General features: G+C 40.9%; 5 protein-coding genes across 6 annotated transcripts; 1 reads left to right on the plus strand and 4 right to left on the minus strand.

Moving 5' to 3' along the window:
* Positions 1-1,272: 1,272 nt before the first annotated feature.
* Positions 1,273-11,481, plus strand: LOC103339924 (uncharacterized). Its single transcript, XM_008243277.2, is given in 10 exon segments — positions 1,273-1,436; positions 1,634-6,955; positions 7,043-7,296; positions 7,379-7,511; positions 8,220-8,418; positions 8,520-8,846; positions 8,938-9,138; positions 9,234-9,928; positions 10,217-10,699; positions 10,701-11,481. Coding segments are annotated over 9 exon segments (7,593 nt in total). The 5' UTR covers positions 1,273-1,436; positions 1,634-1,822; the 3' UTR covers positions 10,869-11,481.
* Positions 11,482-11,557: 76 nt separating this feature from the next.
* LOC103339923 (ethylene-responsive transcription factor ERF109-like) lies at positions 11,558-12,681 on the minus strand. The gene has a single exon (XM_008243276.3). It carries the CDS (start codon positions 12,560-12,562, stop codon positions 11,750-11,752), a length of 813 nt encoding a protein of 270 aa, XP_008241498.2. The 5' UTR covers positions 12,563-12,681; the 3' UTR covers positions 11,558-11,749.
* Positions 12,682-14,009: 1,328 nt separating this feature from the next.
* Positions 14,010-18,114, minus strand: LOC103339881 (pentatricopeptide repeat-containing protein At5g27110-like). The gene is made up of 2 exons (XM_089043565.1): positions 14,585-18,114; positions 14,010-14,496 (listed from the first exon to the last, which is right to left on the minus strand). Exons 1-2 carry the CDS (start codon positions 17,232-17,234, stop codon positions 14,414-14,416), a joined length of 2,733 nt encoding a protein of 910 aa, XP_088899691.1. The 5' UTR covers positions 17,235-18,114; the 3' UTR covers positions 14,010-14,413.
* A 394-nt stretch (positions 18,115-18,508) lies between these two features.
* Positions 18,509-20,398, minus strand: LOC103339880 (putative calcium-binding protein CML13). The gene is made up of 7 exons (XM_089043567.1): positions 20,245-20,398; positions 19,891-20,011; positions 19,755-19,791; positions 19,648-19,675; positions 19,123-19,275; positions 18,904-19,006; positions 18,509-18,814 (listed from the first exon to the last, which is right to left on the minus strand). The coding sequence occupies exons 1-7, from the start codon at positions 20,245-20,247 to the stop codon at positions 18,750-18,752; spliced, it is 510 nt and encodes a 169-aa protein (XP_088899693.1). The 5' UTR covers positions 20,248-20,398; the 3' UTR covers positions 18,509-18,749.
* A 946-nt stretch (positions 20,399-21,344) lies between these two features.
* On the minus strand, positions 21,345-24,835 carry LOC107881722 (abscisic acid 8'-hydroxylase 4-like). 2 transcript variants are annotated; one of them, XM_016796192.2, is made up of 9 exons: positions 24,590-24,835; positions 24,164-24,482; positions 23,594-23,746; positions 23,182-23,430; positions 22,997-23,086; positions 22,743-22,821; positions 22,156-22,262; positions 21,904-22,022; positions 21,345-21,772 (listed from the first exon to the last, which is right to left on the minus strand). In XM_016796192.2, the coding sequence occupies exons 1-9, from the start codon at positions 24,781-24,783 to the stop codon at positions 21,619-21,621; spliced, it is 1,464 nt and encodes a 487-aa protein (XP_016651678.2). In that variant the 5' UTR covers positions 24,784-24,835; the 3' UTR covers positions 21,345-21,618. The 2 variants fall into 2 exon arrangements, with proteins under 2 accessions (XP_016651678.2, XP_088899692.1); XM_089043566.1 differs by lacking the exon at positions 22,997-23,086.
* Positions 24,836-25,335: the final 500 nt, after the last annotated feature.

Consider the following 25,335-nt stretch of genomic DNA (forward strand, 5'->3'; position numbering starts at 1 on the left):
AAGAGGAAGTTTCAAGAAGAAGATGAAGTTTTGGTGAAAGTGAAACTTAACTAGGTCTAGCCTAGTTCAAGGTTTAGAACTTAGAGTCTAGAGCTATGAGCACAAGTGAATTGTATGAATGAAATTGATAAATCACCTTTAGGTTTGGAAATGTTCATTCCATTAATTTGGGGAAATCAAAATGCTCATTTCCAAAACTATATGGTGACAATTGTTTCCTGTGAATTTGTCATTCCCATCTAAGTGCATTAACTACACAATAAGGTACAATGAACTACATAAAAGTTTGTTGACGATGACTTTGTAAAAACAAACAAGAACATACTATTGTGAGACTAATGAGATTCTAATATGGTGCTCACTAAGAATTCTATAGTGGTTAAGCCATTGATTAACTTCATAAAATCGAGAGGAAAGCACATAATGACATTTTCTAACATTGAGAGGAAATTTCGCAAGACCAAAGACTAAAGGAAAAGATTGATGTTATTGACTACCAGTATTCGATACTGGGTCATTCATAGCATTACTATACCTTCCTTATTTATTGTAGATTGGTTATTCGTTAACACAGGTTTAACTTACGATGTATTTGGAAGCCCTTGTCCAAATAAGTATTTTACAGAAAGCCGACAAGGAATTCCATTAATAACTGGCCGTTTTGATCCTTTGGAACAACTCAGTGAATTTAGTAGATCTTTTTAGGAGGCCCCAATGACTATAGATAGAACCTATCCAATTTACCATATAATTTTGGATAGTTGTAAGTACAAGGCAACTCGGGTTAGGTCAACCCACACAAATCCGCCCAAACCCAATCCGGGTTTTAACCCAAATGGGCAGGAGTACTACTTTGGTATGACTCATCCACATAACATGATTCAAGCTTAGAGCTGACTTCCATACATACAACAAAACAAAGAAGCTAATAAAAATGGTAAATGAAGAAGTCAGAAAGTCAAAGACAAAGCTACTCTTGTATTTGCCTTCAAATACAGAAACACAAAGGTACCGACTGTTTTAGTACTTGTTTCCCAACTTCTCACAAAAAAAAGGGGGTCCAAATCCATCCCACTCGCACGTTTAATTTCAACGGTGTCCGTACAAGTGAAAAGATATTTGCTTTTAGCCTTCAGGTAGAAGTAGGCGATTAATCAAAATCACAAAAGTATGTGGGGGTATAAATACAAATATCACAAAATGAAGGGGAATAAACAAGAAGACCAAAAAACCATTCCTTAGTTTCCTCTCCTCTCTTGCTTAGCTCATTTTTCGGTTTTTTTTCTCTCTCCTCTCTTCTCTCTTCTCTCCTCTCCCTCTCCTGCTTTTTTTTTTCTTTCCGGTGACAATAGGGCTTCTTCTATCTTACACTTTCGCACTGTTGTTTCTCCGCGGCGCACGTTAACCCCGCCGTTCTCTATCTTACGCTCCCGGAGGTAAGCTCGTTATCCTACTTCCTCCCTTTTCCATTTTTCATTTTCCATTTGATCTCATTAAGTCGCTCGCACTGAAACCCTAATCAGACCCTAATCGCACTTTAATCTGATATTGTTAGCAAGCATTATAAGTTAATTAGTTAAATTAATCGAGCTACGAGATCTATTATCTGATAATTAATGTTTTGATTGATCAGGGTTAGAGGGAGACTCTCTAGGGTTTGGTTTCGGTTCTTTTATCATTTACTGTGAGATCCGTGAAAGGGGAACAGTGTGTGATTCAATATCTGGGCGGGCGGGAGCAGAAAGTTAGGGTTAGGGTTTTTGATGCGTTGGCGGACATCAGAGCCCGCTAATTGGATCGTAGTGTGGGTCAGGCGCGTGACATGGCTAATCCCGGAGTCGGGACCAAGTTTGTATCCGTGAATCTGAACAAATCGTATGGGCAGCCTTCTCACCATCCACCGCATCCTAGCTCTTACGGGTCGAACAGGGGCCGGCCCGGTAGTCATGGCAGTGGAGGAATGGTGGTCCTTTCGAGGCCTCGCAGTGCTAACAAGGCTGGGTCGAAGCTATCTGTTCCACCCCCCTTGAATCTGCCTTCGCTGCGTAAAGAGCACGAGCGCTTTGATTCGTTGGGCTCAGGTGGTGGAGCTGCCGGTGGAGGGGCTTCAGGTAGTGGGTCAAGGCCTTCTTCATCCGGTGTGGGGTGGACGAAGCCCACCGCGGTTGCTTTGCAAGAGAAAGAAGGGGCTGGTGATCATGTAGGAGCTGATGGAGTTGACCAGGCTTTGCATGGTGTTGATGGGGTGAGTAGGGGGAACGGTTCGGGGACCAGTGTTTATATGCCACCTTCAGCCCGGTCTGGCTCAGTGGGACCTCTCCCTACTGCTTCTGCTCTATCTCATCAACCGACAGAGAAAGCACTGCTCTTGAGGGGTGAGGATTTTCCTTCATTGCAGGCTGCTTTGCCTTCTTCATCAGGGCCTTCACAAAAGCAAAAGGACGGTTTGAATCAGAAACAGAGGCAAGTTGTCCGTGATGAATTGTTGAATGAGCAGAGGGATAGTTCTCATTCAACTTTGCTTGTTGACATGCGCCCTCAAGTGCAGCCGTCTCGTCGTGGTATGGGCAATGGACTGAATGAGAGTGGCAGTGAAAGTAAGGGTTTGGGTGGTAATCGAGCATCAGAGCAAGTAAGGAAGCAGGACGAGTATTTTCCAGGTCCATTACCACTAGTTCGGTTGAACCCAAGATCAGATTGGGCGGATGATGAGCGTGATACAAGTCATGGTTTCACAGACCGGGGCAGAGATCATGGGTTCTCAAAGACTGAAGCTTATTGGGATAGAGATTTTGATATGCCCAGAATAAGTGTTCTACCACACAAGCCAGTTCATAATCCTTCTGATAGGCGGGGTCTGCATGACAATGAAGCTGGAAAGAATTCTTCCAGTGAAGTCCCTAAGGTGGACCCATACAGCAGAGATGCAAGAACACCTAGCAGAGAAGGAAGGGAAGGGAACTCGTGGAGAAATACCAATCTTCCAAAAGATGGAATTAGTGGTCAAGTTGGAAATGAAAGAAATGGTTTTGGTGCAAGGCCATCAAGTGTAAACAGAGAAACAAGTAAGGAGAACAAGTATAGTCTGACAACCGTTCAAGAAAATGTTCAAGATGATTTTGTAAGGAGGGATGTAGGGTATAGACATGGAGGGAGACAGCCCTGGAACAATTATACGGATTCATATGCAAGCAGAGGGGCTGAATGGAATAAACGAGACCGATATGGCAGTGAACAACACAATAGATACAGAGGTGATGCTTTACAGAATAGTTCAGTGTCCAAACCCTCGTACTCGCTAGGTGGTAAAGGACTTCCTGTCAATGATCCCCTGCTCAATTTTGGTAGGGAGAAGCGCTCATTCTCAAATAGTGAAAAACCTTATGTAGAGGATCCTTTCATGAAAGACTTTGGAGGTACTGGTTTTGACAGCCGGGATCCCTTCTCTGGAGGTCTTCTCGGAGTGGTTAAGAAGAAGAAAGATGTGATTAAACAAACTGATTTCCATGATCCTGTTAGGGAATCTTTTGAGGCCGAACTTGAGAGAGTTCAGAAAATGCAAGAACAGGAGCGACAGCGGATTGTTGAGGAACAAGAAAGAGCTTTAGAGCTAGCTCGAAGAGAAGAAGAGGAGAGAATGCGTCTGGCTAGGGAACAAGTAGAGAGGCAGAGAAGGTTGGAGGAAGAAGCTAGGGAAGCAGCGTGGAGAGCAGAACAAGAACAACTAGAAGCCATGCGAAGAGCTGAAGAGCAGAGAGTAGCCAGGGAAGAGGAGAGACGGAGGTTGTTTATGGAGGAAGAAAGGAGGAAGCATGCTGCTAAGCAGAAGCTTTTGGAATTGGAGGAAAGGATTGCCAAGAGGAAGGCGGAAACTGGAAAGGCTGGTGGTAATTTTTTGGCTGATGCAGATGAGAAAATGTCAAGGATGGAGAAAGAAAAAGATGTGTCCAAGGCAGCTGACATGGGTGACTGGGAGGATGGTGAAAGAATGGTGGAGAGGATCACAGCCTCAGCATCTTCTGATTCAAGTTTGAACAGGTCCTTTGAGATGGGTTCTAGGTCTCATTATTCTAGAGATACTTCTGCTTTTGTGGATAGAGGAAAACCTGTTAATTCATGGAGAAGAGATGTATATGAGAATGGGAACAGCTCAACCTTACTTATACAAGACCAGGACAATGGCCATCATAGTCCCAGACGAGATTTATCTGTTGGTGGGAGAGGTCATTTAAGGAAAGAGTTCTATGGAGGCGGTGGATTCATGTCTTCTAGGACTTACCATAAAGGAGGGATTACTGAACCTCACATGGATGATATCACTCATTTAAGGGGCCAGAGGTGGAACCTTTCTGGGGATGGAGATCATTATAGCAGAAATATGGAGATTGAGTCTGAATTCCAGGATAACCTTGTTGAAAAGTTTAATGATGTTGGATGGGGGCAGGGCCGTGTCCATGGCAATCCGTATTCTCCTTACCCTGACCAACTGTATCCAAATTCTGATGCAGATGGGTCTTATTCTTTCGGTAGGTCACGGTATTCCATGAGACAGCCTCGTGTTCTTCCACCGCCATCACTAGCTTCCATGCACAAAACCTCCTACAGGGGGGAAATTGATCATCCTGGCCCCTCAGCTTTTCCAGAAAATGAGATGGAGTACAATCGTGCAGCTAGAAGTGAACCTACCCTGCAGACAGGGTTTGATACTAATCGTGTGGAGAATATCAGACAACCTGAAATAATTGATGTCAAAGAAGAAAACTCTGGTAATGAGAAAAAGAAACTGGACGGTAACACCACCCCAAGGTGTGACTCACAATCTTCTCTTTCTGTGTCTAGTCCCCCTAGTTCTCCAACTCATCTTTCTCATGATGACTTGGATGAATCCAGAGATTCTTCAGTGTTATCTGCCCCTGGGGATAGCAAAGATGTTCCCCTGTCTGGGCAGGAGAATGAACCCCTTGCATTACCTACCAATTCTGGAAAAGAGAATGTGGTGAATGCTTCTAGTTCTGTCTCAACCGGTGATGATGAAGAATGGGCTGTTGAGAGCAATGAGCATCTTCAGGAGCAAGAAGAATATGATGAAGATGAAGATGGATACGATGAGGAAGATGAAGTGCATGAGGGAGATGATGAGAATATTGACCTAACCCATGAGTTTGAAGACATGCATTTAGAGGAAAAAGGGTCCCCTGACATGATGGACAACTTGGTCCTGGGCTTCAATGAAGGTGTTGAAGTTGGAATGCCAAATGATGAGTTTGAGAGAAGTTCAAGGAATGAAGAAGGTGCATTCATGGTACCCCAGGTTTTGTCTGGCACTGTTGAAGAGCACGGGTCATTTGATGGAATTCGTACTGATGAACAGACCCTTCAACATATGGATGGTTCCTCCCTAGTGAATGTAGGTAGTTCTTCTAGAATATTCCAGGAAACTGAGAAGGCAATGCAGAATTTAGTTATTCAGCCTAATAATGCCTCCCATATGTCAGCTACAACTGATCGTGTGGATCATGTGGATGCCGCTAGTAGTTCTCGGCCATCTTCTCAGCATCCAGTTGCATCTTCAGTTAGCCATAACTCCCATTTGTTGTCTGGTCAGGCTGTCATGCCTACAGTATCTGCTGTTCCAAATCAGACAGAAGGACCTGTTAAGCTTCAGTTTGGGCTGTTTTCAGGTCCATCTCTCATACCATCTCCGGTCCCAGCTATACAAATTGGTTCTATACAGATGCCTCTTCCTCTGCATCCTCAGGTTGGTCCTTCTCTCGCCCATTTGCACCCGTCACAGCCTCCTCTCTTCCAGTTTGGCCAGCTAAGGTATACATCTCCAATATCCCAGGGACTACTGCCAATGGCTCCTCAATCAATGTCTTTTGTTCAGCCCAATCTGCCATCCAGTTTTTCTTTGAATCAGACTCCAGGAGGTCCTCTGCCTATTCAGACTGGTCAAGGAACTTCTCAAAATATAAAAAATGATGTTATGTTACTTTCGGTGGATAATCAACCGGGACTTACTTCAAGGCACTTGGATGTATCTCAAGAGAATGTACCAGAGAAGATAAATTCAATGCCAGCAGGAGAAAAGGCTGAAACTTATGTTTTGGTGCAACGGGGACCAGCGGTATCCCGTATTGGTGATAGCAATTCAAGGTCTGAGACAGTGTTTCAAGCAGATCAGAGACACCATAATTCGGTTGGGAAAAACTTCAGTGCTTTCTTTGGTACAAGGGAATCTGAAGGTCAGGCTCAAACTGGAGCGGCGCCATCTCAGTCGGTTATCAAAGAAAAAGACTTTAGTGGGCCAAAGGCTCATGGCCCAGCATCTGGTGGCAGGGGAAAAAAATTTGTATTTACGGTTAAAAATTCTGGCGCAAGATCATTTCCAGATACTGAGCCAACCCACGTAGAATCTAGTGGGTTTCAGAGAAGGCATCGACGTAATATGCAGCGTACTGAGTTTCGAGTTCGAGCAAGTGCTGATAAGAGGCAATCTACAGGTTCTGTATCTTCCAACCACGTTGGACTGGAAGAGAAATTTGTCTCTGGAAGGGGTTTTGGGCCTTCTGTAAGAGGTGGGCCTAGGAGGGTTGTCATGTCAAATAAACCTTCAAAACAGATGTTAGATTCAGAGGGCTTGAGCCCTGGTCGAAATAATTCACAAGGAATAGAGTCTGGAAACAGGGCTGAAAAGGGAGCTGGAAAAGATGCCTCGACAAAGAGTCAGAATATCCTGAAATCTGGAGAGGGAAACCTTAAAAGAAATATTCATTCTGAAGAGGATGTTTATGCTCCTCTGCAAAGTGGTATTGTGCGTGTTTTTGAGCAACCTGGCATAGAGGCTCCTAGTGATGAAGATGATTTCATTGAAGTGAGGTCAAAGAGGCAAATGCTGAATGATCGGCGTGAACAGAGAGAAAGAGAAATCAAGGCGAAGTCTCGCGCCTCAAAGGTTGTAATGCATGTAATTATTCAGTTTGTCTTCTGCTTTGCGTTGATTTAAATAGAGTTGCTTAATTGCATTTATTTGCTCATTCAGGTGCCACGGAAACCTCGTTCTACTTCAAAAGGTAGTACTGCCTCTGCCAACTCAGGTAAAAGTTCTGCAGCGACAAATGGAGAAGCAGGAAACAGCATTCACTCTGATTTTGTTGCCTCTGAAGGATGTGGATTGGCAAATATTGAAGTGTCAGCTGGATTTAACACTAATGTATTGTCTCAACCGTTGGCTCCAATTGGCACTCCTGCTGTGAAAAGTGATGTCCAGGCTGATATTAGATCTCAAACAATCAGGTATTGCTCTCTTTGGAGAAATATACAACACCTATAATGTCCACACATTGATTTCTAATTGTTTTCTTTTTCTTCTTAACAGGTCACTCAACACAAGCTCCCTTCCTGTAGTATCAGGTAGTGTAAAAAATATTGGGCGAGGCTCAATTATCGAGAACAACAATAAGGTCCTGGATAATGTTCAAGCATCTTTGAGCTCATGGGGTAATCAACAGGTGTGCAAAACAATTATGTTTTCAATCGCAAATTTTTATTGTATCCTAGGTTTTTCATTTTAAAGCTAAATAGAGTTTCTGTTAGAAACAAGTTCAGGTTCCGGTGTTCCTTTTTTGTTGGTTTCTTCACTGTGTTGCTTTCATGACTCATAATGGGTGCTTCCATTTGCCCAAAAAAATAAATTCATTTTCAGATTCTCTGGGAAAATTAATGTGTTCCATGCTTGTAAATGAATTCTTAATTGCATTCCATTCTACCTATCGAGCATTTACTTCATAAGTGAAATCCAGAATGGAGGAATTTTTTAGATTTGTTGTACTTTTTGACATTTATTATACTGATGAAGCAACATATAGTGATTTCTAGTGGGGTGTGTTGGGTTCACTGCAATTATCCCTGAGACCAGAGTGGTGGGAGGTCAAGCGATCCTCTAATTTTTTTTTATATTTTTTTTGTGGGGGTTTTTTAAGAGAGGGGCGTGGGGGGGTGGTGGGGGTGGGGTTGTGTGTTTGTTGCACTGGTAGAAGTTTGAGACCATTGACACAAGGTAGCTCCTTGGACTGGAAAAACATAGATCATTGTACCTTGATGTATTTCATTCTATATAGACAGTTTCCTTTCAGTTAGCATGCTTGCATCCTCTTCTATATTTCCTAGATATCTGTTTTTCTGTATAAGAGTCTGCAACTGATTGACTACACTGCCAGGTTATGGCCTTGACGCAGACCCAACTTGATGAGGCTATGAAGCCTGGGCAATTTGGTTCTCATGGTTCTGTTGGAGAAATTAATAGCTCAGTTTGTGAGTCCAGCATGCCAACGTCATCCATCATGACAAAGGAGAAGCCATTCTCTTCTGCTGCAAATCCAATCAATTCCCTTCTTGCTGGCGAGAAAATCCAATTTGGTGAGCATGTTAAGAAAATTCAATAGCTTGCTAAATGTCGCAATTGCCTTTCTTTTTTTTTCTTTTTTTTTTTCCGGATGATTTTATCCCCCTATATTCAGGTGCCGTTACGTCTCCAACAATACTCCCTCCTAGCAGCCGTGCTGTATCACATGGAATTGGCCCACCAGGACCATCTCGGTCAGACATGCAACTCTCCCACAATCTTTCTGCAAGTGAGAATCTTCTCTTTGAAAAAGAGAAACACACCACTGAATCATGTGTTCATTTGGAAGATTGTGAAGCTGAAGCTGAAGCAGCGGCTTCAGCTGTTGCTGTTGCAGCCATTAGCAGTGACGAAATTGTTGGGAATGGTTTGGGTGCTTGCTCTGTCTCAGTTCCAGATACCAAAAGTTTTGGAGGTGCCGATATTGATGGGGTAGCAGAAGGTGTGAATAATTTTTCTGGTTTAGAAATGAACCTTGCTTTTCTCCTTTTAATGGTTGTTGTCTTATTAGAATGATTTTAAATCTCTGGTAGATAAAGCCGGTGATCAGCAATTAGCCAGTCAATCAAGGGCCAAACAGTCTCTCAGTGTTTCCCTTCCAGCAGATCTATCTGTTGAGACCCATTCATTAAGGCCACCATTACCAGGTCAGAATAATTTCCTTATAACCAATTTCATAGTGGCTGCCCTTCCCAAGAGTGTTGAAGGTGCTGATATTGATGGGAGGACAGCAGGTGTGATAGATTTTCTGTTTAGTAATGAGTCCTCTTTTTTTTTCTTTTCCCTTTAGTGATTATTATCATATTAAAATCTTTGGTTGGTGGAGCAGGTGATCGGCAATTAGCCAGTCAATCACGGGCCGAAGAGTCTCTCAGTGTTTCCCTTCCAGCAGATCTGTCTGTTGAGACACCACCAATTTCGCTATGGCCACCGTTACCAAGTCCTCAGAATTCTTCAAGCCAAATGCTTCCGCATTTTCCTGGTGGTCCGCCTTCCCATTTTCCCTTTTATGAAATGAATCCCATGTTGGGGGGTCCCGTTTTTGCATTTGGACCACATGATGAATCTGCATCTACTACCCAGCCACAATCCCAAAAGAGTAGTGCACCAGCTTCAGCGCCAATTGGGACCTGGCAGCAGTGTCATTCTGGGGTAGATTCATTCTACGGTCCTCCTGCAGGTTTTACTGGTCCTTTTATCAGTCCAGCTGGAGGCATACCAGGTGTTCAAGGTCCACCACACATGGTTGTCTATAACCACTTTGCACCTGTTGGACAGTTTGGACAAGTTGGCTTAAGTTTCATGGGTACTGCCTATATCCCATCAGGAAAGCAGCCAGATTGGAAGCACAACCCTGCATCTTCCGCCATGGCTGTTGGTGAGGGGGAGATGAACAATATAAATATGGTTTCTGCACAGCGCAACCCTAGCAACATGCCTGCTCCGATCCAGCATTTGGCCCCTGGGTCACCACTGCTTCCTATGGCTTCACCTTTGGCCATGTTCGATGTTTCTCCCTTCCAGGTAAAAATTCAATCTATTGACCTAAAATATCCCCCCATCCCTGGGTTTTTAGGTTTTGAAACATAGTGGATTTTGGGAAGAGTTCTCTCTGAAAAGAGTGGGAAGGGGGATGCTTTGAGGTGTGGATATGATGCCTTTTCGAATTTGTCATAGATACAGGAATTTGAAATGGGTGCACGAAGATGATAGAATTGTTAATTTTTAATTTGTTTCTATTTGGTTGGTGAACATTCACCATACTTTCTGGCATAACTATAACTAACGATGGGGTAATATTGTTTTGCCCAGTCCTCTCCTGACATGTCAGTTCAAGCCCGATGGCCACATGTTCCTGCATCACCTCTTCAGTCTGTTCCTGTATCAATGCCATTGCAGCAACAGGCAGATGGTATACTTCCTTCTAAATTTAGCCATGGTCCTGCTGACCAATCATTGCCAGCCAACAGGTTCCCTGACTCCCGGACTTCTACAGCCTTTGATAACAGTCGTAATTTTCCTGTAGCAACTGATGCTACTGTCACCCGATTCCCAGATGAACTGGGATTAGTAGACCCTGCAAGCTCCTCCAGCACTGGGGCTTCAACACAGAGTGCTGTCACTAAGAGCTCATCTGTAAGTACCGCCGTAGATACTGCCAAGATTGATGTTGATCAGAAGCTCAGTACCAGTGTTAGTGGACATAGCGCGAGTTCTAATGCCAAGTCTCAGTCATCTATGCACAAGAATAACACCTCTAACCAGCAGTATGGCCATTCATCTTATTATCAGAGGGGTTGGGGGTTCTCAGAAAAATAGTTCAGGGGGTGACTGGCCGCATCGAAGAATGGGGTTCCATGGAAGGAATCAGTCTGTGGGTGCAGAAAAGGGCTTTCCACCTTCTAAGATGAAGCAAGTATACGTGGCTAAACAGACCTCAAGTGGGAGTTCAACAGCGCTGTGAGGAGCTACAAAATGAGCTGCTTGGATTTGAGAAGGAAAAAAAAAAGAGAGCCTGCAGGTTGAAGGAGATGTTCAGGAATAAAGAGTTTTGGTTGCTTTTGTTTTTTCGCAGCGTCCATTGCACCGGTAGGTGCGTGTCTAGTATTGAGATTGAGATTTTTTTGAGATATATCAATAGATAGGTATGCTGGTTTTCCCAATGAAGGTTGCAGAAATTTTGGGCCTGCCTGGTGGTTGCTCGATTAGAAGAAAAATGACGATTAGCTCGGAGCCGTAATAGTTGTATTGACAAGTCAACTATGATATTGTTTTCAGTTGTGGTGCATCATCCATGGGGGTTTGTGGGTTTGAAGTCTTTGTTGGTCTGCAAACCGAACTGTCAATTTATTGGGGATTTGATGTACTAAAATGTTGTGTCCAGGTAGCATTCTTTTTTCAACTTTAGCAAATGATAAAATGTGGCCTTCGAGGGAGGGATTTCTTCTTTCTTTCTTTCTTTCTTCACCCTGTTCTGTATTTGTATTTATTTTTAAATGAAATGTATTTTGTAGTTGGAAGAAATTTGAAACAATTGGGAGCGTGATTTAGTAATAATACGGGATCGGTTTTGCTAACGTTCGTACCCAAACCGACACGTGTCCACTAAAGTGGTCCACGTCAACAGACAAGATATAGAATGTCCTTATTATCTTTTAATTTCATTTCCAACAGAAGAAAACAGACGAGAACGACAAGGCCACTCATCGACGTGTTATTAGTACGAGGTAATCGCGTACGATAAATTTTCTTATTTTTTAACTAATTAAATCCTAATTTGAAATGAGTCTCTAATGAAAACCCCCTAACATTACTTGGCTTCATCAAAGCAGAGCACGAGGTATTTTAGTTGGCTGACATCCATGCTTTCAAGTCATCGTCATCATCTCCATCTTGAGAAATGTCCCAGAGAAACTGGTCATTCTCTTCCTGCGGGGCACTGCTCTCATATATTTCGAGTTTCTCTGATTGTTTCACAGTAATTGGATTGACTTTGTCCTGATCAGCATCAGCCTCTTCCATGCTCCTAATTAATTGTGGGCTAGTCCTAGTTCTGCTACTAGAAGTGATGTTGCTATTAGTGATATTGTTGTGCTGATCGGAGGAGGTTAATGAGAAATTGAGCTTGGCTTTGTCCCCACGGAACTCAATGGCAGCTTTGTCGTAAGCCCTGGCTGCTTCCTCCGCCGTCTCGAACGTCCCCAGCCAAACCCTCGCCGCCCGCCGCGGGTCCCGAATCTCCGCTGCCCACTTCCCCCACGGCCTCTGCCTCACTCCCCTGTACTTGTTCTTCCCCTTCCTCGTCCCCGCATTCGCCCCGCTCCCCAAATTCAGTTGCTTGTTTCTGTCTGGCAATGTTGTTGACGGGAAATAGTTGCACCCAAGACACCCCTCGATCCCGCACACCCGACACGTATCGCCCTCTGCCGAAAACGACAGCATGTGTAGTTGGTCCGTTGCTGATTGGGTCCCGTCCCTCGTCGAGGGGACTGACGACGTGGCAGAATGGACGGCTCCCAATAGCTGCTGCTGCTGCTGCTGCTGCGAAGTGGGTCCACTACCACCCGCATTGATGCCGCCGGAGATTACATGCTTGAGGGCGGAGACCATGATGCAGTGCTCCTGCTCCTGCTGTATGCGATTGGCGTGCGAGGGCATTTTTATCCAATTGTTCTTTCTTCGGGTTATATTCTCTTTGAAAACAAAAAAACTGAGGATCAGTGCGAAGTTTGTAGAAGGGACATCGAGAACAAGGGGAGGCCGAGAGGTTGGGTTTTAATATAGGCGGGGAGAGTGACAGGGCGGGACACCCCAGAATTCCAGTTGGCTGCCATCCGTGCACACCGTTCTCACACGCTTGTGGCTCTGCACCAATGAGAGAGGAGTTCCATATTGAAGGTGGGCCCGCGCTTATCCAGCTAGAGTTTATACTTCCACGTAGACCTACCGAGCTTTTTCTTTTTGGGTCTGAGCTTTGAAGGTCTTGACTTGAAGACCTGCTGAGCGTATCGCTTTCGTCACCCCCTGGCATGATGCGGGGCTGACACAGCGCAACTTTCTCAGGGGTTTTCAGGCTTTTGTTTGTTGCACAAGTGGGTCAAATCATTGACTTTTTACAACTTTGCTCAGGTGGCAAATGCTACCGACCTTCTCTTTAATCTTCTCTTTTGAACGTTCTCTTTGATCACACCCACAACTCTCTCTCCTCCCACGTGCGCAGCCACCCCAACCTCCCACCCCAGCCACTAATTTCGTTTTCCCACCCACCCAGCAGCCACATCCATTTTCCAACCCACCCATGTTTGATATTTATTTTATTTTATTTTACAATACCTCCTTCTTCACACATCTCTGCACAAAAATATGAATATGACGATTTTGTCATCTTTGTATTTTGTTATTTTGCAAAAACCCAAATTTCAGGGAGGATGGTGGGCTAGAACCGATACATAGAGATTGGGGAGGGGGTGGGGGTGGGTGTGGTGAGAAATTGCAGGGAGGGTGTATGAGGGCATGGACGATGGAGAAGGGAGGAAGGGACGGTGAGGTCTTCCAAATGGTTTTGAATTTGGGTTAAGGGAAGGGACCTGGAATTTTTTTTTCTGCAAAAGCAGCAGGCTAGCAAAGACTCAAGAGGTGCTGTGGAGTTTCATTTGTTCACTTTGCCAAAGCAAAGGAGTCAGTTTGCTTAATCAATGGAGTCCAAGTGTGAGGATGGGTCTGGGTGGAGTGGTGGGTTATGAGGATGAGTCTGGGTGCGAGAGAGAGAGAGAGAGAGTAATAAAAATACTCAATAAGGGTGCATTTGGAAAAGAGAAGTAAACTTGTTTAATGTATAAGAAGAATGACACATGTCAAACGAAAAATAGAGAAGGTCAAAAAGAGAAGATTAGAGAGAATATTGCTAGCATTCCCAAGATAAATTTAGTAACAGCCTTTAAAAACATTGATGAACAATATAATTGTACACTTCAGGACCAAAAACAATGTACATTCTAAAGCGGCAAGTCTTCTTTGTTTTTTTTCCCTTCTTTTAATCTGTTACCCAAAACAGCCGGTTCCCATTGTTTAAAAAAAAAAAAAAAACAACAACAACAGGTGCCTGTCATGTGAGTGGCTGCACTGCACTGTACCACATAAATTCTCTCTATTTATGGTGCAACAAAAACAAACAACCACAAACAACTGTTTTCCTATTACAGTACAGTTGGATTCATGTTCTTACGGTAATGACATGATTCTGTCTTGCTCGGTTGGTCCTCAATGTGCCCCTAAGAGCTGATTTTTCAAGTCATGCAAAGGTCAACTACTTACTGGTTTCAAACAAGTCAAATGGAACCCACCAATGAAAAGAACAGAGGATCACAATTCTTATATAAAAAAATCTTAATTTTTCTTATGAGAGAAGACTAAATCCAGGTACTTTCCTCAGTTGTCTATCTTCCATCTCAGATCTCACCCTTTCAGCGTCTGCCCACCTCCCAGTTGCTGCATAGATATTGTGAAGCATCACATGTGATCTTGAATTTTCTGGGTCCAATTTAGATAGCATCTCACTAATTTTTTCTCCAAGTTCAACATTTCCATGGATTCTACAAGCACCCAGCAAAGACTCAAGTATACTTGTTGAAGGTTTACAGGGAAGTTTTTTAACAATGCCATAAGCTTCAGTCAAGTTGCCTGTTCTTCCGAGAAGGTCCACCATGCAAGCATAGTGCTCCATTTTGGGTGATATCCCATGTTCTGCCATGGAATTGTATATCATGCGGCCTTGCTCAACCAAGCCAGAGTGGCTGCAGGCTGATAAAATACTTGAATAAGTGATGCCATTAGGTTTTGTTCCTGACAGTTTCATCTGCAAGAAAAGATCAATGGCATCTTCACCATCCCCCTGCAAGCCATATCCATTGATCATCACATTCCAAGACACTTCATCTTTTTCAACCAAACCATCGAACAGCTTTCTTGCAACCAATATGTTGCCACATTTTGCATGCAAATCGATTAGGGCATTACTGATGAGCAGATCTTTGTCAAAGCCCTTTCTTATGATGTAAGCCATTACAGAATGAGCAAGGCTGAGGCTACTTAATTGAACACATGCAGAAATTAAACTCAGAACTGTTACATTGTCAGGTTCGAATCCCATCTGAAGTAAATCAGAGAACGAGGCAACTGCAATTATGCTATTTTTTGTTCGTATGTGCACAGAAATAATGGCATTCCACAAAGAAATATCCCCCATATTTCCCATTTGGAAGAGTAAGAGACATGAATTTGTGTTGTCAAATCTAGCATACATGAGCATAAGTGATGTAAGGAGAGGGGTTTCTTGTACAATTCCTGAAATAACGGCCACAGAGTGGATAGACTTACCTTGTAATTGTGTGTAGCATGCAGCCAATAAATTTAGCAAAGTTACAGAGTTTGGTCTCGCACCACTCTTCATCATTTCACCCAACAAGACCAAAACCTTTTTCTGTAAATTGTGGTATCGGATGCCAGTCATCAGAGCATTCCAAGACACCAAACTCCTTTTTGGCATGACTTCAAAAAGTAACCTACCAGCATCAAGGTCTCTACAGTTACAATACATGCTAATGAGTGAATTAACCATAGAAATATCAGAAGAGAACCCGTCTTTTATAGCGTAACCATGGATAGCCATTCCTTGCCCTAAGTTTTCCTTCTCGCTGAAACTAGGGAGTATGCTTATCAGGGTGACCAAGTCCAACTTGAAGCCCTCCTTCTGCATCTGGTGGTAAATGGGAACCGCCTTTTCCATTTCTCCACGGTGCACACAACTTGATATTAACGTATTCCATGTTATGGCATTTCGTATAGGCATTTTATGAAACAAAGTAACTGCATAGGAGAGGTGATGACAACCAGAGTAAAATGCCAACAGTGCATTTGACAGATTGAGGTTTGAGTGGCTACCCTTTCTAATGCTAAATGCATGTGCAGACCTCCCCAGCAAATCAGCCTCAAGTTTGGAGCATGCAGAAAGAATACTAACTACGGAGACTGCATCTGAATCAAATCCTGAAAACTGCATTTTCCGAAATACATCGAGACTTAAATCCCATAGCCCGTTGTACACGTACCCAGAAATCATTGAATTCCACATAAGAAGGTTTTTACTGGGCGTCTGCTCAAAAAGATACCTGGATGAATTAATATTACCAAGCTTGGCATACATTGATACAAGGGCTGTTAGTATTGGAAGTTGATTTTCTGACCCATGCTTAATTACACCAGCATGAAGTGATTCACCAAAATCGAGGCTGCTGGAATTCTCACAGGAGGGAATAATGGACACGAAAGTGATCAAATTAGGCTGTGTGCCAACTCGAAGCATACATCGGAACATCTTGAAAGCTGACATGGCCTTCTGCCTTTGTGTGTAGGCAGAAATCATAGCATTCCAAACAACAACATTCTTTTCCAGTACAGAATCAAACAAGTTTCTAGCACCGCATAAATCTTCATCCCCAGCGTACATCGAAATTAAAGCGGGAACAAGAAAATCATTGAACAAGTATCCAGATTTTACAGCAAAGCAATGGAGGGATTTACCAGTATGAATACACCCCAAACGAGTGCAAACCGGAATAATGCTCGCCAGAGTGCTTAAATTTGGCTTCAAATCCATAAAAATAATCTCTCTGAAAACATCAAAGGCTTCCCAATTAAACCCATTCGACGAATAACCAGCAATCAATGCATTCCAAGGAACCAAATCTGGTTGGGGAATTCTATCAATCAGTGCGTGTGCCATCTCCATACAACCAGTTCTGGCATAGAAATCAGTCAAAGCTGTCTGTATAAAAAGGTTTTGCTCAAACCCAGCTCTGAACACAACACCATGAGCCTGTTTTCCAATCTTAACAGCACCCAAAGCTGCACACGCTTTAATTACAAATGGAAACGTGAAATCATCAGAAGTGCAGCCTAAAGCCCTGGAATTTAGATAGACATATAAGAGGTCTTGGTATAAGCCATCATTGCAAAGGCACCTGATTATCAGGTTCTGCAAGCCAAGGCTTGGCTTTTGGATTTGTTGGAACAAAGAGAGAGCTAAATGTGAAGCACCCAGATGAAAACAGGACCTAACAAATTGCTCTATTGGAAACACGTCGTTAACAAGTCCATGAACTATGATAAAGGACTTGAGAGGCTTCAAGTCCTTGCTGGTTTTGCAGAGGTTTAGCAGACGAAGGAAGTGGGTGGTTTTGGCAGTGATTGAATAATGTTTGTGTCTGACAAAAGAGAGTATTGACGGCGACGAAGAAGAAAGAGTGTTTAAGACTCGGAAGAAGAAACCCATTATTCCATGAAAGCTCTGAGACTAGAGACACAATGCATTATGCATGTAGGATTTGAAAACAGCTAACGGTTGATGCCTACATTTTGGCCTCTGGGTTTGCCGCCAATTTTTCATTTCCTTTTGTTTTGGAGACGTCGTTTGATACGGGAGACTATATTGGATTAAATATTGATACTATCTTGGATTGGCTTGGCCTGGCATAAGTTGGATAACACTTATACAGCGTTTGCTGTATGTTTGATTGGACTAGGACCTTTTTTTTTTTTTTTTTTTTTTTGAAAAGTAAGATTTTTGTACTTTTCTTCTCTCTCCATCTCTTTCTTCTTCTCTGCATCTCTTTTTTTCTTTTTGGACGAACCTCTCTGCATCTCTTTCTTCTTCTTCCCCTCTACATCTCTTTCATCTTCTTCTTCTCCATTTTCTCTCCTCTTCTTCTGTCTACTTTTCTTTTCTTTTTTAAAAAAAAATTTCTCTCATCTTCTCTGTTTTTTTCTAAATTTTTCTTTCCTCTTCTTCTCCATTTTCTTTCTTCTTCTCTATTTTTTTTCGAAAAATTTCTCTCATCTCTTCTTCTCCATTTTCTGTCCTCTTCTTTGTTTTGTTTTTCGAAAAATTTATGTTCTCTCCTCTTCCTCTTCTATTCTGTCTTCTCCTTCTTGGGTGGCTGTGGCTGGTAGTGGTGGCTAGTGGTCGTAGCAGGTGGTCGTGTCTGGTGGTTGAAGATGGTGGTTGTGGCTGTCGCTTGGTGGGTCGTTGGTTGTGGGGCGATTGGGTGTGGTTGCTAGTTGCTTGGGTCGTCGGGACTGTTAGTCCCTCCTCTTCCGACGGGTTTAGCTAAGAACACCTAAGGAGGTTTTTGGTGAGCCCAATATTAGTTAATCTCGCCCAATATTAATTAATCTCACTTAAAATTAGAACCGAGTGAAACAAACACGGGATAAAACTTTAGCGAAGCCAGTCCAAGCTTGCAGGTGTAACAAACATTGCACAAACGTGGATATTGGCAATTGTTAGCACCAACAATTTTGGTGGCCTAGTAATGTCGAAGCCATGTATTATTTGAAACCTGCAAATGCAATTTCTCCATTTCGTTTTTAAGGGATATATTTTTATAAGAGAGAACTGCATGTTGACTTTATTGGAGTGCCAACAAGTCCGAGAAATTATTATTAACTTAAAACTTGAGGTTAGCCGCAGTGGTGAAAGAGAACGGAAAAAAGAGTTAGGATTACGAGCCAAGGCTATGAAATCTTTTCCATTTGTCACAAAAGAAGTAATAATAACGATACCATCAACCATGACGGTACTTTTCATACTTTCAAATATTTAAAATTTTACAGACATGTACCACCACCACACTACACTAGGCACCATGTTGTGTCTAAGATTATCATTCTACAGAAGCATGTCAAAGTGAAACAAAGAAAGGTGTTTGCTTATAGCTGTAAAATACATAATAATTCTGCATCGGATCAGGCTCTCAACATCCTGCAGAAGGCTAAAACCTTTCCAGTTCTAAAACCCATATGCTGTTCTCTTCATCATCCTGATGAACTCCTCAGCATTAACTTCTCCATCACCTGTACATTTCAAGTCATAACCTTTGGATTAGCAAAATGATAAATTTTGAGGCATTAAAAAAAAATAAAGGTTATATTTAAGCACGCACGATCTCGGTCTGCTTCCTCAATCATCTCTTGGATCTCTCTATCATTGAAGTTCTCCCCCAGATCCTTTGCAATATTTTTAATGTCCGAAGCAGATATCTTTCCCTAAATTAAAATGTGGAAAAAAAAAATGGCATTAGGTATTGACAGATTGAAACAAATCCAATATTCAAAGTACTATAAACTGAAAGAAATGTAATATTTAGAAAGCAAACCAATACATTGTTATCTTGGTCGATGAGATGGAAGGCTTTCATGAGCTCCTCCTTTGTGTCCCGTTCCCCAATTTTGGCTGTCATCATGTGCACAAACTCATCAAAGTCAATAGCACCACTGCCATCCTTGTCAACATCTGCAATCATTTGAGTGATTTGCTGCAATGAAACAACAGATCGACATGTTGGCAATTCAGTCAATGTACCAAATACATAAGTTCAAGAAATTCAAGTGCTGACGATGTTCACTTAAGAACTTGCAATAAAAATTTAAGGATGAAGTTCTAGATAGCATAAACAAGAATGGAAGGATTAAAGTGTTGAAATCAACAAATTATCAGGAAGACAAGAAGATAGAGTCCAAGCAAAACAAATGGCAAAAGATATCTAGGTCGAATTTTGGCAAAACCACACATCTGAATTATATCTAAATATTATGGGAGTGGTTTCTCAAACACACTCACATTCAAAACACAACACACACGAACAAGTTTAACAAGCGAGTTTACATGGGTGGATAATCTAAGTTACCTCTTCTGTCATCTCGAAACCGAGAGCCCTGTGTCATAAACAAAATATAAAATCAGTTGTAAGCATTTAGACAATTAATCCACGGTGAAAAAGACAAGAATTCATACCTCATGGCAACATTGAGCTCCTTGGCATCAATGGTGCCTAAACAACACAACACAACAACATGGTCAAAACCAAAAACCAAAAGTTGAACAGTATAATAACCTTAGAACCTTAATCAAAATCCCAAATTTGCATTACCTGAGCCATCGGTGTCGAATAACTCGAACGCTTCCTTGATCTCTTGTCTCTTTTGTGTAGGTAACCCATGATGTCTCCCTCTGGGTTTTTCTTTCCTAGAGGCCCCTCTGTAAAGGCTTGCCTATTTCACCCAATACCAAAATTCAAAGAACTAAGCCAGTTAAAGCCATACCCAAGACCCAAAATTTCTTTACTTCAAATTCCCAGATCTTTCTTTTCGAATTCGCATCAATCTCTCAAGACACTCATTCACATCGTTAAGTATGCAATTCCCAAAATAAGATTGAACACATATTGCATGAAAAATGAAAAAGATTGAAAATTTTCAGCTGGAAATTGTATTGAGAAGCTTACCATTTATCGACGCGTTAAGTAAGAAAGTCGAAGAAAGTTTCTCTGGATGAATTTGATCTTCCTTTCCCCACAAGCTTAGAAGCTCTCTGTTTGTTTTGTAAATCAAATTTGGGAAAGGACATGAATGTTTTAGGGGTTTTTATACTGAGTCAGATTGGGCTTGATTAGTTAATGTCAAATAAGGCCCAGTTTCATGCTCAACTAATCCGTAGTCAGATTAGGAGAAATTGAATTAATGACAGGTTAGATTGAGGAAAATTAGATTTCGGATTCCTATTGAAGTTGTTTACTAAACTATATAGATTGATGACAGTTAGATTCCGAATTCCTATTGAAGTTATACTAAACCATATAGAATTGAGGTAGATGTGGTTATAATTACCAAAATGTCCTTGTGTTGGGTTAAAGTAGATGGAAAATTTTAAAATTGTATGAGAATATAATGGGTAAAAAATAATAATTTCCTAATGAGTTAGTTCTCCAGGAATTAGAATATCATCTCACACCCAAGAATTGAATTCCTCCAAAATCAGGAATTCAATTCCTAATTTTATGTGAGTTTCACTTACTTTTTTAATTCACTGATGTGAAGTAAATACATGATAATTTTTATTAGTAAACACACCATAAATGTAGGGAAGCAAACGTTGAAACTGGATAATTTTTATTATTTGAGTTATAATTTTTTTTTTTTTTTTTTTTTTTTGGTGTTATGCCCTTTTCGTCAATTTCAACCAAATATTACAATAACTAGTTTTATTTCGTTGAAAGCACTTTTAGTTATTGAAAAGCGATTATGCGGTGTTATCGCCACACTAGTAATATGCACAATATGGTTAGTTAAGGCAGGGAAAGGAGTGGGAGTGTGGACTGTTAGGAAGGAGGGTACGGCTGTCCCCTCGATGACATGGAGGTCCAGTCAGTTTTTAATTTTTTGGTTTGAAGAATTTATTTTTATTTATTTATTTTCTTAATTTTTAAGCATCAAAATGAGATTTTTAACCTTCGAGTTGGGTGTCAACTTAAGTACTCATTTATAAAGTGCTTAGGAAGATACGTAATTTTCAGTGTGATGGTAACATCGTACAACTAAAGTGGTATAAAAACAAAGAAAAGAAACATTTACATGATATATATATATATATATTTATAACAATCTAGCTAGAACATATGTAACAATTACAGGATATATAACAATTTTCACTTATGTAACAAGATGGTGACCAGTTTGCACCACTACATATGTGGATAAAGGGGTGCCATGCCATTTTATAAAGGGAAGAATATGATGTAGAAATTCACAAGTTTATATTTCATAGACAATTTGGTGAAGATTTTGATAGTGCTAAAACATTGGGCCTTTTTAAGGCTACTTCAGCTTGCTTTCCTCCCGCTTTTGATGTCCTTCCTTGGAGTAATTTTTGGGTGTCCTTGGGTGCATGTTTCTTTCCAAAACTTGGCAGGAAGTCCTCGCTGAGGTATTGGAAATGGGTCATAATGAACCCCACCGGACCCTACTACTTCCCACCTGCACCGGATCAATACCATCTCTTGTCAATATATAATATTAATTAATTGCAGCATTAATTTTTTATTAATTAATTAAACCAAGTACAAATGTGCAGTTCTCTTCTTAATTCATGATTTGATTTACGTTACCTGAACTTGTTAACAAGATGGTGGATAAAAATGAGCATTTGTAGCTTGGCAACTTCATTTCCTGGGCACGTATGAAGTCCATTGCCAAATGGCATGAATGTGTTGGGTTTTATTCCAAGCTTCATGCAGTCAAATAGAAGCTCATGAATTAGTTTTTCTCTTACATTCAAACAGGATATTATGAAAGAGAACAGAAGAGATAAAGCTAGGGATTAAATGGCAATTAGGTTATATCTCTCAAATCTTTCATACCTCAAATCTTGATGGATTGAATTTATGCGGATCAACGAAAAAATCAGGATTGTGATGAATGTTACGGAACAAAGGCAGTACTTTCCATCCCTTTGGGATTAAGTATCCTGTTGTACACGGCAAACTCAACTAAGTTAACGTACGTACTATTTTATAGGGTTTTTCATCTGTTTTGTTTCTTTTTTTCTTTTTCTGTAAGGTAAAGTATTTTTTTTTATTAAAATTAATTTCACTACTCCAGAGTTTTAGCATGCCATGCATGAGAAATAATGTGCCCATGTACTAATAGGGTTGGGAAAGGACTTTATTAGAGTGGGGCTCGTGTGCCATGTTTTAATTTTGTTTCTATACTTAATTTTCCTGAATAATTGAGTTGGAATCTTTCCCTTTCCAGGCAATGTCATCTATATATGTACTGTCAGTCACCAACAGTGTTAAGCACTTTTACTGTCCTTTTCAAAGCTTCAATGATTCGTGTACGTGCATGGTAATTAAACTCTTGCCAGTTTTTTCTTGTTTCTTCAGTTTTTTAGGTACAGGCAAATACCCTCAGAAATTCATAAAAGTTTACCAGATTCTAAGCCTACCTTTATATTTAACATCTTCGACTGCTTCTCTAAAGGTGAAAGAGATGATGCTTGCCATCCTCAAGCTCTCCTTTATAGCCTGAGATATCATACAAAGCTTCTCATTTAAAGTGACCTCAGTACATGCAAATCACTATATATATATATATATATATATATAGTGAATAAGAAGCCAAGATTTTCTCGGTAAAAACGAATAAGAAGCCAAGATTTTCTCGAAAAGTACGCACATGAATTTGTCAAATTCTACTTACCCTGCTGGTAAGGGGCATATTTCTAGTCTGAGCCCAACTCAGCATATGGTTTCCTCCATCATTTGACTCAAAAATGGCCTTCTGCTCAATCTATATTAACGCTAATTTCCCATTAACGTTCCATGGGATTGGTACTAAATAAGTTTTGTCACAAAAATAGGGCCATGCATGCTATAAATTCTGACCTGGATAGCTTCTCGAGTGTTTGAGTCATCGTGAATGTATTTGATCATCCAAGTTAGGAGACTGGCTGTGGTGTCCTGAGCTGCAAACATTACCCCGATGATGTTGTCCACGATTTGATTGTGCGTTAATGTTTGTCCCTTCTCATCCTTGAAGTTCAGTAGGCTGCCCAATAGATCTCTCTGCACCAAACTCTTTTCCTCTCTCTCCTTTATTATCTCACTAACAATTAAGCTTATTCTTCTCCTTGCCTTTACAAATGAATTTAGATTCCCATCCCCCCACAAAAGATATTGAGCAAGAGAATATTAAACATTAAAAGAAAAGAGAGTAACTTAGTTTGATTAGTTTACCTCCTGAAGAGATTAAGATACAATTAAACTTAATCCATGATCATGGCATTGTTATGCTTACCAAGACCGATTTATTGTACGAAGAGCCAGGTAGGTTTGTGGGGAAAGAATTGTAACCTTTGTCTAGTGTGTCGTAGTTTTCCTTGAGCAGTTCTTTGTGGTGGTGATTGTTCAAGTGACCAAAGATAAACAAGACAGCAACATCAAATGTGAACTGCCATCATGCAGAGTAAACACCCGTACATAATGAAGAATTCATTAGTTAAAGCAGCATATTGATTCAAAACCCCTTGAGTTTAAGAACATAACAAGTTAATTATATTAGGCATTAAAAAAGTTATTATTAGTTGGAGGTAAAAAAATTAGGTTTACCAAAAATGGAATTGTTTAAAAGTTTATGTAGGGAAAAAAAAAACCACTAAATGTACATGTGCATTTTACTTCATATTTAGTTTGAGAGTAAACCCTATATTTATGTCATTTTAAACTTTCCAATGTAAACGAAAACCTCAAGCTTCGAACATAACACAAGTACAATATCAACACAGAAAATATAAGTAGATTATCCGAACAGTTAACTTTTGCTAACTTATCAAAAAAGAAAGAAAGAAAGAAAGAAATTTTGCCCAACCTTCTTTAATTCATAAAAGGTGTTAACAACTTTTCCAGACCATGAATCCAAGACAGAAATGGCAATGGCTTCAATATCTGGGACCAAGTTCCGGGTAACATCCAAGGACAATGAAGCTTGAACCAATCTTCTTATTTGTGCATGGTAGTCGTTTTGGTGAAAGAAAAGTGCTGAAGGACCAATTAATTTTTCTTTACTTTGAGGGTAAGTGGGTTTAAACAAGTGTGCCTGAGTCACCAACACAAACCTCACTGCCTCTGGGCTAGATAGCATTACACAAGGACTTCCAAGTATGTGAGTCTTGAAAACTTCTCCATACCTATACGTATATATAAATATATACACCATATAAATTAATTATATAATTAATTGAATTATTAAGATCATAATTCAGTCTTGAAAGTAGTAGTGAATTTGATTAATTACCTGTTTTGCCTAGTGGCAAAGAAGACATTTGGGTTTTGAGAGTAGAGTTGCAGGGTTTCACCTACATAGGGCCAACCCATAGAGCCTGGAGGTAGATTGGGTGTGGGTTTTCTTGATCTCAATTGTTGTGCAAGTAAGAAGATGAATGAGAGTAGAGCCAAAAGAAAAGGATAGTAGAGAAGAAAAGTGTTCATATCTGAAGACACTCTCTCTGACTGAGATAGCTAGCAAAAGGCAGTGAGTAAAAGTGTGGCCTAAGGGATGGGTTCTGCTTAATTATATAGGGTGAGTAGAAGGCAGATAGTGACAATATGATTATGTGAGTTATTCTCAGCCATCCAGTTTCAGTGGACACTACTTGCTTGCCGGCTACTTAGGCAAATTGGATGGGTCTAAATACTACAATTTTTTTAACCAAATTTTGGTGATTAAATGATGCAACATGTTTTATTTATTTAAATTCAAACTCGCTTGTAAATATGAGTTAGGTTAGTTCTCAAGAATGAATCACAAATAAATAGGTCCAAAATAGACTGGGCGCTATTACAGTGATTATTGGCGTCGAGGATGACGGGGTTATGGCACTACACGTTTTCCTTGTTTCTTTTTTTCTAGTGTTACCACACTGCAAAAATCACATGGACATTAGATTTGCACTTGATGTTTGGTTTGGTTTATATAGCTACACTTGCATGTCAAACTTGTTTAGGGGTCATTAATCGCATATGGAACTGTATACATAACAA

This window comes from Prunus mume, linkage group LG8 (genome assembly GCF_029339155.1).
Source record: "Prunus mume cultivar Tortuosa linkage group LG8, ASM2933915v1, whole genome shotgun sequence".
Lineage (NCBI taxonomy): Eukaryota > Viridiplantae > Streptophyta > Magnoliopsida > Rosales > Rosaceae > Prunus > Prunus mume.